We start from the raw sequence: 12,778 nt of genomic DNA on the forward strand, positions 1-12,778 counted from the left end.
CTTGGTGCTGAGTCTGCTTGTGCCTCTCCCTCTGCTCCTCCCCCTGCATACTTTCTCGCTCTCAAATAAATAATACCTTTTAAAAAAATAAAAACAACTTTTGATTCTTTATGTTACCCAGTATCACTATCTCACCTTTATTTTTATCCATTTTCCTTGATGAAAAGCCCAGTACCAAGAGGTTAAATTTCCCCAGTGACACAGCAGCCCGGTTTTCTCACTATCAGTTCATTTAATCAGTTCTAAGGTGGACATTTTTCATATTTTAACTTGAGAAATTAGGGTATGTTTGACACTAGTATTATTTTATAGTTTCAATGGCAGCTTACTAAATTTTTCTTAGGAATACATAAAATAATGTGTCTTACAGTCCACAGCATCTCAAAGATACTGCAATATAGTCTCACTAGGTAAAGACCTGCTGGTATGACAAAGCCTCCTGAGCAGCCTTGCCTGGACTTAGAGCCCATCTGTTCTCACTTTCAACACCCGCTGCCCCTTATTTACCCAACGCCAAAGCCACGGGAGATGAAGAGCCCTGGAAGTATAAAGGAGCCGGGAGAGGCTGGCACACTACAGCAGGAGGAAGAGGTGACCGAAGAGCACACAGGAAGAGTAGACGGAGGGAGAGAGTAGATGGAGGAGGCGGGAGCAAGACCAAAGCCAGGTTCTAGCACAAGCACAAGAAAAGGATTTTGTGGTATATGTGGGGATTGCTGGGCCAAAACAAACAGGGTTTTTGGTTGCAAGTACTTTTTCCAGGATTAAAAAAAAAAAAAAAAAAGAGAGAGAGAGATGATAATAGTAACTTTACAATGGACAAGCTGTGTAACTAGCTGACCGTTACTTTATTGGTGCAATCTACTGAATTCACCTTTGAAACCACTAAAAACCACCACTCCCACAAAATACTTACTACTCCTTTGGAAAGATAGTTATTGACAAAGTCCTTCCATGTGATTTCTCTCCCGGAGCTCCTGAACAGGAAGTAAAACATGACTCCACCCCAAAATAGAGCAGTCCAGAGAAAGTACATCCTGAATTCCTTGTCATCCCATGGAAAGTCACCCTGGGCAAAGAAGGAGACAGTCTCTGTCAAGACTGAAATGTCACAACATGATCTAGGCTATACTGGCCACAAATCCCTCCCAACTTCTCCTGCAGCCACCCCACACCCTCCAAATTAATACCCAGTTTGGAATCACACCTTCTGGAATCTGGACCACCAGTGAGAATCGTCTTTCTTGCCACCTCGTTTTCCACCGCCACCAACTCCTCCTCCAGAAGGCCGTGAGGTAGCAGCTGGCTTTGATTCTGTTCACGAACAGAGAGCACATATACCAACACAGCAGATTTTATATCTCTCAACAAAGTTTCCATTAATATAGTTTAATAAAAGACTTACTACAAAAGTTCTTACAATAACTTGTTGATCTTTTTTCATTAAGATATATCCAGAACCAACTATTAATAGCTGTGACCTCTGTGTTGTATTGTATGCTTAGAAATAGACGCAGGCCTTTTATTTCTGGGAATCAGGAATAGGAAACCCTTCAGCACCCCGTCTCAGGTACTCATCAACCAGCAACTTCCAGAATCGGCCTGTGTGTTACGGTGTCGTGACAACACTTGGTATTCAAAGTATGGATGAGTCTGAAGGAAATACTGTTTCACTCTGTGCAACTAAGATACACAGGAGGCAGAGTTTCATCAGGCCACCCTAATGTTAGCTTCGTTACTTGATAGTTACATCGAAGTTCTGTAAGGCAATCCAATCCTATACCTCAACTAGATTTAAACCAAGTATAAAAATCATTGAGCACAGATGAGCTATACTCCTGGGAGACAGAATCATTAATTCTATTGTTACTGTGGCTTTAGAACATGTTTTGACCTTGACTGAGGAATCAGAAGCATATCTGGGATTAGAATCCAGCTTTGTTTTCCAATCACTTTGACACCTTGAGATTTTACTTAATCTCTTCATGCTCCTGTCAAATAGTAACAGTAACATGTGAATAATGTCATTTTCTCTATTTTATAGGGTAGTATCAAAAAAGAGAGGGAAGTTCCAGTCTTTGAAAAAAATCAAAACCTTATACAAATCCAAAAAAAGGACTTCCTGTGAAATAGCTTATGGCAACTGAGGAGTCTGAAGTGAGAAAGGAAACTGACAGTTAGCATTTGAGGAAGCTTGCCAGCGCTTTACACACACTATCCCGTGACACCTGCACAATACACCGACAACCGGGGGTGTACCCATTTTACAGATAAAAAAGGCATAGCTTAAGAAATTTGGTAAATAACTGGTTGTAGTGTTAAGTGACATTGAGAGAGTGACAGAGTTGTGTTTGAGGTGAACGTAAACGAATTTCTGAATTCCCACTTGTAGGTAGAAAGGAGGGGCTCCCCATTCCCACTCCCATGAACTGAATACTGTCACAGTTTCTTCCGTAAGCGAGGCATGATTTTGATACCCAAACAAACAAACAAAAAACCTTACCCACTAAAATTAGTTTGCAAGAATTTGAAATTAGTCTCTGTTATGGGATGAAAATGTATCCTCTCCCAAACTCATGTGCTTAGAGTCCTAGCCCACTGTGGTCTTACTTGGAAATAGAGTCTTCAGAGAAAAATAATCAAGTTTAAGATGAGGTCATATGGGTAGATCCTAGTCCAATATAGTGGTCATTCTTATTAAAACAAACCAGAAATGCACAAAGAGAAGGCAGCAAGGGAGAAGACAGTCACCTATAAGCCAAGGAGAAAGGTTTGAAACAGATCCTTCCCCCATGATCTTCAGACGAAACCAACCCTGCCAACATACTGATCTTGGACCTCCGGCCTCCAGAACTGGGAGACACATACTTGAGCTGCTCAGGATGCCCAGCTCTGCAGTTCTGTTACCGCAGCCCTGGGAAACCAATACCAGTGAACATCCCCCCACCCTACTTTCTATCCTCTCATAGAATCACAAATACTACTCTAACATCTTCAACTACCGTGCAGTGACTCCTCTACTATGCAGGACGGCAGGCTGTAGCTACCTAGCACAGAGCTCCTGACGTGATCACCCCACCGTCATGCACACAAGGGGCTTCTGCACATGTCTTAGGTGAGGCAGGGTCTGAGAGAGGCAAGCCCTACCTGTAATGAGGCGCAGGGCTGGGAAAGAGTACAATGCATTTCTAAAGTTGTTTGACAAGAATCCCTACTACTGGGACAGGAGTGGAACACATGTGAAAATGTAACATGACAGGCTCTATTTTAAAAGCAGACCTATTATTCTTAATCTACCCCCAAACCAAGATAAAAAGACGAGCCACCATGACCCTGGGAAACACTGTACATACAAACTGCCCAGGTCTCCAGTCAGGCCACACTAGTGCTGCTCCCTTCTCTTAGCCCCTGGCCTTGTTTTCACTCCGTGCATTCTCTGAGCATCTATTTGTCTCTCCGACTAGAACTAGAATTAGAACCAAGTTCACTTAAAAACAAGGGCTGTACTCTGGAAAACAGTACGGAGTTTCCTCAAAAAGTTAAAATAGAGCTACCTTATGACCCAGCAATTGCACTACTGGGTATTTACCCCAAAGATGCAAACATAGTGATCCGAAGGGGCATATGCACCCCAATGTTTATAGCAGCAATGTCCACAAGAGCCATGGAAAGCCAAGGAAAACTATGGAAAGGGCCTAGATATCCATCAACAGATAAATGGATAAAGATGTATATTGTTGGAACAATATGCAATGGAATACTATACAGTCGTCCAACCCCCCCCCCCGCAAAAATGAAATCTTGCCATTTATAATGACACGGATGGAACTAGAGGATATTATACTAAGCGAAATAAGTCAATCAGTGAAAGACAATTATCATATGATCTCGCTGTTATGTGGAATCTGAGAAACAAGGCAGAGAATCATGGGGGAAAAGAGGAAAAAAAATGAAATGGGACAAAACCACAGAGGGAGACAAACTATAAAAGACTCTTAATCTCAGGAAACAAACTGGAGGTTGCTGGAGTGGAGGGGGGGTGTGGGAAGTATATGGTGGCTGGCCGATGGACACTGGGGAGGTTAGGCGCTATGGTGAGTGCTGTGAATTGTGTAAGACTGATGAATCACAGACCTGTACCCCTGAGACAAATAATACATTGTATGTTAATAAAAAAATAAAAATAAATAAGTAAGTAAGACCCACCTTCTGTATGTGGTTGTTAAAACTTTTCCACTGGCTGACTCAAAAAAACAAAGACTGTATTGTAATTTTCCTTACATTTCCCTAAAAACAAAGATGCCAACTGAAATGTGACAGACATTATGCTAAATGTTATCACACACGTGAAATGGGGACAGGAGACTCATGGACTACACAGTTCTCCCAGCCACCAAGCTCTAAGAAACCCTATCTGAAACCCAAGCTCATACAGGTTCTGAGGAACTCTGAAAAACACCACACTATATCAAAATATGTGCCAGATACATATGCATGTATTAGGTTTCTAAAATTTTTTTTAATTAAAAAAATTTTTTCTTAAAGATTCTATTTATTTATTCGACAGGCAGAGAGAGAGGAAGGTAAGCAGGCTCCCTGGGATCATGATCTGAGCTGAAGGCAAAGGCTTTAATCCACTAGCCACCCAGGCCCTGGATTTCTAAATTTTTAAAAAATGATTTAGATGTGTAAAATATATTGATGAAATTTGCAGTTAAAATCAACTGATACTTTGACATCGGCCACAGCAACTTCTTTTAAGACACTTCTCCAAAGGCAAAGGAAACAAAAGCGAAAATGAACTTTGGGGACTTCATCAAGATAAAGAGCTTCTGCACAGCAAAGGAAATAGCCAAAAAAACAAAGAGACAACCCATGGGATGGGAGAAGATATTTGCAAATGACACTACAGACAAAGGGCTGATATTCAAGAGGTATAAAGAACTTCTCAAACTCAACACCCAAAAACCAAATAATCAAGTAAAAAAAAAAAGGGCAGACATCATGAGCAGACACTTCTCCAAGGAAGACATACAAATGGCTAACAGACACATGAAAAAGTGTACATCATCATTAGCCATCAGAGAAATTCAAATCAAAACCACACTGAGATACCACCTAACACCAGTGAGAATGGCAAAAATTAACAAGACAAGAAACAAGTGTTAGAAAGGATGTGGAGAAAGGGGAACCCTCTTACACTGTTGGTGGGAATGCAACTTGATACAGCCACTTTGAAAAACAGTGTGGAGGTTCCTCACAAAGTTAAAAACAGAGCGACCTTATTACCTGGCAATTACACCACCGGGTATTTACTTCAAAGATACAATGTAGTGAAAAGAAGGGCCATAGGCACCCCAGTGTTCATAGCAGCAATGTCCACAATAGCCAAACTGTGGAAATAGCTAAGATGCCCTTCAACAGATGAACGGATAAAGAAGATGTGGTCCATATATACAATGGAGTATCATGCCTCCATCAGAAAGGATGAATACCCAACTTTTGCATGAACATGGATGGGACTGGAGGAGATTATGCTGAGTGAAAGAAGTCAAGCAGAGAGAGTCAATTATCCTATGGTTTCACTTACCTGTGGAGCATAAGGAATAGCGCGGAGGACATTGGGAGAAGGTAGGGAAAAATTAAGCAGGGGGAACTAGAGGGGGAGACGAATCACGAGAGACCGTGGACTCTGAGAAACAAACTGAGAGTTTTAGAGGGAAGGGGAGTGGGAGGATGGGTTGGCCCAGTGATGGGTATTAAGGAGGGCATGTACTGCATGGAGCACTGGGTGTTACATGTAAACAATGAATCTTGGAACACTACATCAAAAACGAACGACATACTGTATGGTGACTAACATAACATTAAAAATAAAAGGAATAAATATGACTGATACTGACTGATCAATATCTCTAAGGTAAACTTAAATTAATTCAATTTGAAAATGACAAGAATGAACAGAAAAGTAAGGTGAAATGAAACACAGGGTCTGTAGAATTTTACATGTATTGTAACCTTCCACTTCACAACTGCCTTAGGAGAACACTTCCTTTTTTCAGAGAAAATGACTAGCAACATTATATACTAGAGGAAAGTAGTAAGCTTAAACATAATCTTTTTAAAAGGTACCTTTTTTTTCTCCTGTAACTTCTTTAGATTCACTAGCTTTTTTCCCATTTTTTCCATTAGGAAAGTATTTCTCAAACCCTGTTAGAAAAAAAAAAAAACAACATACCCTTAGACTAAATTCATTAGGTTTTACGTATGAATGTTCATTTTGAAAGCTGATATACCATTAAAACGCTAAAGCTCAAAATATAGCAGTTCATGTGTAAAAGTAATTCAATGCTTAAATAACCTGAGGTGATAAAGAAAAAAAGCTTCAACTGCATGCCCATTTCATTACCTACAGAAGTGTTATAATGAATGGGATACATTTTCATCACTGCAATCAGACAGAAGTAGATAGGGGGTGGTTTACAGGAGACAGAAGCTGAGAGTCAACCTAAAACAGCTACACATCTATTAGTGAACACCTGCTCCTGGCACTTTTTTAAAAAGATTTTATTTATTTGAGAGTGAGAGAGCACTAGTAGAGGGGAGAGGCAGAGAGGGAGAGAGGGAGAAGCAGACTCCCCACTGAGCAGGGAGCCTGTCACCTGATATGGGGGCTCAATCCCAGGACCCCAGGACCATGACCTGAGCCCAAGTGAGATGCTCTACTGACTGAACTACCCAGGCACTCCACTCCTGGCACATTTTTAACAGATTATAGAACATTATGATCACACCTGAGTGTGTTTACCTTTTGGAGGTCGAGAACAAAATCTTTGATAAGTAGCAATTACATCTGTCAAAAGAGAATTTCTGCTGGTTGTTGCTTGAGTTGTAGCGTATCGATAAAGCTGCAACATAACATATATATAAAAGCATAAAAGTTATATCAAGATAAAACAATTGAAAGGACTTCTTTTCCTAGTATCTCAAAGTGAATGAAATGTTTCTCCCCTCAACAGGTGCTCACACTAGCATAGGGGACTCCACCCTTTGAAGGGGAGGACTTTGGTTGCCTGGGACTGTGCCTCTCTATTCCACCACCTGAACCAGGACACCTAAGTTATGATCCAGAAGACAAGAACACTTTAAAATCCTGCCTGAGTTAGAACTGTGGCCCAATTACTACTCTTCATTGGCACATTCACCTTGGCATTGTTTATGCAATTTGTAGCACTCAAAAGACAAACTGATACAGAAAATCTGCTCCTTCATGCTGTCTCATTTGGAGGGTCTATAAAACGGCAAGACTATTCACCTGAAACCAAGACTATTCACCTGAAATCATGACAGCACTGCTTGTAAATTCATCTTCATTCCAGGATGAGGAAGTTATGGTCCACATTACTGATAATCCTTACACTAGTTAACAGTTGCTAAAGATACCTGATACACTGTCATCCTGGAGAGAATGCAGGTTATGCAAGTCCTGTTACAGACACATCTCTGCTTTAAATAACATATGTGGCTATTATAAAGTTATTTTTTAAATACGGTTTAGGTAAACTGGAAATATAACATAAACAAGCTGAACAAACTCCCTGTTAAATTTTTAGGTTCACAATTAAAAGCAAGGTGCAGTGAGGAGATACATCCAAATGTGGCAGTGGAAAAACTTCAAGAAATCCTATCCCCTGGCAAAGTGAAAATTCATCACCATTTTTGAAGAGAACAAACTTTTAAATACAGATGAGAATGTTTACAGAGAAGTTCATCTGTATTAGTCTCCACCAGCATTGCCTCATTTGGGTCTGATGGGAGGAACAGAACAACACAAAACCACATCTGCCAGTGTGACTATAATCAAAAAGACAATTAAAAGTGCTGGTGAGAACGTAGAGAAAGTGGAAAAGGCAGAGCCGCCGGGAACTGGTGACAATGGGAAGCGGTGTAGCCACTTTGTCGAAGTTCAGCATTCTCAATGTTACATGCAGAGTCACAATGTGATCTGGTCAGTCCACTCCAACCCAAGAAAATGGAAAACATGTCCACACAGAACCTTGTACGTGAATGTTCATAACAGCATTATCCACAAGAGCCAAAAAGGGGAAACAACCCAAATGTCCATCAAGTGCTGATAAGTGGTATACTAAACAATGGAATATTACTCAGCCATAAAAATGAATGAAGCACTGATACATGCTACCACATGGATAAATCTTAAAACATTATGCTCATGTTAACTTAAAGATGCTCATGTTAACTTAAGAAATGTTAATGCTCATGTGATGAGCTCATGAAATGCTCATGTTAACTTAAAGAAATCAGACACAAAGGCCACATATTATGAAATTTCACCCATATGAAATGTCCAAAATAGACAAATCCAAAGACAGTAGACTGGCAGTTGCCTAGGACTAGACGACTGGTTGCAGACAAATGGGGAGTGACTCTAATTTGGTTACAAGGCTTCTTTCTGGGGGTGATGAAATGTTCTGGAATTAGATAGTAGTATGGTTGTATAACCATGTGAATTGTAAACTTTAAAATTAGTTTTATGGGATGGGAATAAAAAAGTCAATAAGAAATAAAGAATAAGCTGATTTAACTTCAAATTAATACACAATTCTACACAGCAAAATAGGACAGAAGCACTGACACTGATCTTGGTTGACAGCAACGCTGGTCTGACAGAATTTGGAGCTTGTTGGGTTAGGCCCTCCCTGACCCCTGAGAGTACTTGGCCTAAGAAAACACCGCTAACAATAAGTAAGAATGTATCGAAAGTAAATAAAGCTTTTCCAATACCAAATCCATTTAGATTAAGATGACCTGTTAGGCAAGGTGGATAAGGCAACAGTAAGTCACACTGATCCACTGAACCATCTATTCCAGGCCACGCGCTGCTAAGTGCTGGGGGTCTGGAAGTCAGAACCGATCCCTACCTCCAAGAAACTCAGAAGTGTAGGGGAGAGAGTCCTGAGGACAGACCTACTACACGATGGTATAATACACAAGCACTACAAAACCTCCAAGTACATGCAAGTACAGAGGGAGCACAGGAGGAAGGGATTACATGTTCAGGGGACCTAAAGATGTCATAAGAAAAGCGACATCTAGGCCTGGGATTCAAAGAACCTGTAATCACCAGGCAGACGGTGTCAGAACTTTTAATTTTGTTAAAGCCAGAAATCTCAATTTTTGAATGACATCTTTAACACATCTCTTATTAAGAACTTCACCTACACATCTGTAATGGGAGAAAACAGCTAGTTCCCAGGCATGCCACCATGAGGATCAAATGTAGTTAAGTATGTAAAAGCACTGTTAAAATCATATGGTGATACCTCGATTTAAATTACCATTTCCAATTATTTTGAAAGCCCCTGGAGAGTAAGGGTTCTTTACATCACCATATAAAGTAAGTCTTTATGTCACTGTAAAGTACAGAATTGGGCATAAGGCATATACACCATAAACATTTACTGACCAATAAACTCTCTTCTATTTTCAAATTATGTCAACCTAGAATACCTCTAGCAATAATCCTGAACCTGCTTTTAACGCTGAGGTTATTTTCTCTAAGGGCACGATCACTGGAACTATTCTCTGCTTATCTAACCCAAGCCCATTCAAAAGATAAGATAAAAAATATCAACTCATAAAATTTAAGTTTAGAGCACCTCATATTAGAGGATTAGCTTTTAGGTTTGCCAATATGTGCACCATTCAGCAGCTTTTTCATCAGTCCTTATTCCTCTGAGCATAAAATCTGAGAATGGACATCTCATACCAAAATCTTTTCCCCGGAAAAAATGTGAGAATCGTACTTCTTCTGTGTCTGACCTTTACTAGTGGCACAAATCTAAAGGCAAATCTGATCTTTCAGACTCCCTAGCAATGCCCTAATGTCCCCATAGAGATCTTCTAAGCAACACCAGGAATGTGTCACAGACCCCTGATCAATCAGCTACTGCTGTCAGCACAGGGGACTTCCTTAGACCTAAGCATCCAAGACTCACAGGACAACAGTGCCACTCAAAAAAGAAAAGGTGTTCAGGTAAGATTCCTGATATCCTAACTGCAAAATCAAAGGGCAGATCCCTATCTGCTTCTTACTTGTCTGAGTCCAGTATTCACTAGGGACGAAAGGAGAGGGCGTGGTAAGATGGCAACACGATGCGACGCAAACGTTAGGCCTCGCGCAGGGCAGGCGTGTAAGACAGAGATGAAGATACCCCAAGACTGGCAAGATTTTCAAAGAAAATCATGAAGGCTCCATTTTCAGTGGAGAGGCTGAGATAATTTCCTCAAAGGCATCTGGCTAGTAAGTGACAGGTTCCTGTGACTGTCTCTGGGCCTTAACCACCGTGTTCATTTGCCCCTTGGCCCTAAGCAAACCAATGCCAAGGCTGGTCTCTAAAAAACTGGCAGACAGCAAGTGACCATGTGGCTGAAATAGATGATACTGACTACCCACTCATGACACGAACCTTTACTTGACAGATTACTGCCACTGTTCCGTGAGAACAGGCTACCATCACTTCAGAAAAACGTACTACCACCGCCCCCACGTGGGAGCCCTGTTATCTGCTCCTTACCAACAGAAAAACAGCCTCCAACTGAAGACAGGCCTTCTTATACAACAAAAAGCACATTCTCTACTCTGAGATGATGTTATTAATAATCACAGTTAATATGTATGATCTACTATGTGCCAGATCCAGAACGGCAGCAATAGCCCCCTTCTCCAGATGGAGAGATGGAGGCTGAGAGAGGCTGCGTAGCTTACCTCCAAAACCTGTGCTTTCAGATCATGCTCACGTTGCCAACGCTTAAAACACACGCACAACAGCTGCTACTTTTCCATACCATGAGAGCAGGTGAAAGAAAGGTAAGCTACACTGGAGATACGACAGACAAGTTCCTTAACGTTTTCAGGTCTCATCTGCTCTATCTGTAAAATGGGTTCGTCCTGAATGAAGTCGGAGGACCCTCCCGGATGATCTTTTTGAAGCTCCCTGACGCACAAGTATTTGATTCTGTTTTCAAAAATCCAATTCTATACCCAGGCTTTGAGACGCACAGCGTGCTTACGGGAACCACGGGATGAAACCGATCTGAAACGCTGGGCGTCCTGGCCCGGAACACGCAGCGCACGCGGCCTCATTCACGCGAGGAACCCGCCCCAGACGCCCGGACAGGCGCGAGCGCGCCCGGGGGCCGGTGACCTTGACGCCCTGCTCTCCCGGGCCGGAAGCAGGCCCGAGGGTCGAGCCGGGCCGGGGGCGGAGGGCGCTGGGCCCCCGGGACTCACCGTCCGGAGGCAGGACCGCTCGGTGGGGTCCAGGCGGCCACCAGGCACGAACAGTGGGGGCAGGCCGCGGGGCCAGCAGCCTCCCCGGCCCCACAGCCGCAGGCAGCGGTGCGCCATGGCCGCCGGCGCCGCCTGCTCGGGCCGGGGGCGCTGCGCAGGCGCGGCTCTGCGGCCGGAGAGGCGGCGACGGACCCACTCCGGTCGCGGGAACCGGGTCGGAACAACCAGCGAACCGCGCTGCGGGTCCCCGGCTCACTGGCGAGCCCACGCTCTCGACGCGCGCGTCTTCTCCCAGCTCCACCCCTCCCGGCGTGCTGACGTCAGCCGCAGAGCAGGCGCAGGGGTCTAGGGCCGTTCCTTCTGCTTCGGAGCGTCCTCGCTCCCGGAGCGGCGCGGTCGAAAGAGGAGGAGCGTCGAGGGCGACAGCGGGCAGTGGGCGGGGTGGAGGGGGAGGGCGGGCAAGTTAGTGGGCCTAGAGGGAGGAGCGTAGGGCTGGTGGGCGGGGCGGAGGGCGGGACGTTGGGTGGCGGGGCTGGAGGCGTGGCCGTAGGGTAGAAGGGCGAGCGGAGGCGAGGGCTGCGGGGCGGGGCCAGCTCGTAGCAGCCGGCAGAGAGCGGGGAAGGCTGCTGAGGTCCCAGACAAACGGATCTTTCCTTGTTTCCGCGCGAGGCCATTGTCGACATTTTGGGCATTCACACTCGGTGTGTCACTCCCGAAATATTTTATTGAGCTCCTAATCAGCGGCGGCATCGCCCAAGTGTCTGGAGATGCTAACACACATCCCTAGCCCTAGGAGAGCAATGCAAGTAATCATAAATCGGTGAACTAAATGCAATGATAAAAGTGTTGAGACTGTGACATCTGGCTTGGATCCATCGGGAACCGTTTGAAAGAGAAATGATTCTCAGATGAACTCAATGGAACTGCACGCTGTTTCGCACACTGTGACTGTGGAGGAGACAGAGAACTCTGGAGCCAAGTTTTACATGTCACTGTTTTCTGTTAGCTTGGCCAGTAATATAAATGGTAGCTAATGTTGCCGATGGGGAAGAAAAGGAAAGGCAGGAGATTTGGCTGAGGAGGAGTACGAATTGTATTAACGTATGCACATAGACAGGAAAAATCTGGAAGAACAGACACTGAAATGGTAATGATATTTCTTACCTGTCACAGTGGCAAAATCCAATATATTGACAACTCACTCTACTGGCAGGCGTTCTCAGAAATAACTGGTGGGCACAAAGAATGATGACAGCGTGGGGAAGGGAAATTGGCAATGTCTGCCTAAATGTCAAATGCATGTGTTCCTTAACCCGGATATTCCATTTATAGAAATGAACCCTACAGACAGCTTGCACAAGTATAAAATGCTGTGAGCACAAGGTTAATAATTACAGCATGGTTTGTAGTCACAATTTATTGGAAATAACTAGAATATTCATCTATAGGGGACTGTTTAAAACT

At 43.4% G+C, this 12,778-nt stretch overlaps 1 protein-coding gene across 2 annotated transcripts in view; it reads right to left on the reverse strand.

Annotated features, from left to right (window-relative positions):
- AFG3L2 (AFG3 like matrix AAA peptidase subunit 2) overlaps positions 1-11,695 on the reverse strand; it is a 46,103-nt gene extending 34,408 nt beyond the window's left edge. Inside the window, exons 1-5 of one of the 2 annotated variants that reach the window (XM_032309207.1) lie at positions 11,315-11,695; positions 6,809-6,908; positions 6,133-6,210; positions 1,208-1,314; positions 917-1,069 (exon numbers count right to left, since the gene is read on the reverse strand). In XM_032309207.1, the coding sequence (XP_032165098.1) occupies positions 917-1,069; positions 1,208-1,314; positions 6,133-6,210; positions 6,809-6,908; positions 11,315-11,431 (555 nt within the window). In that variant the 5' untranslated portion in view covers positions 11,432-11,695. Of the gene's footprint in view, positions 1-916; positions 1,070-1,207; positions 1,317-6,132; positions 6,211-6,808; positions 6,909-11,314 lie in introns of those variants that run through there. The other variant, XM_032309208.1, reaches the window with a different exon arrangement.
- Positions 11,696-12,778: the final 1,083 nt, after the last annotated feature.

The sequence above is a fragment of the Mustela erminea genome, chromosome 13 (assembly GCF_009829155.1).
Source record: "Mustela erminea isolate mMusErm1 chromosome 13, mMusErm1.Pri, whole genome shotgun sequence".
NCBI classification, from domain to species: domain Eukaryota; kingdom Metazoa; phylum Chordata; class Mammalia; order Carnivora; family Mustelidae; genus Mustela; species Mustela erminea.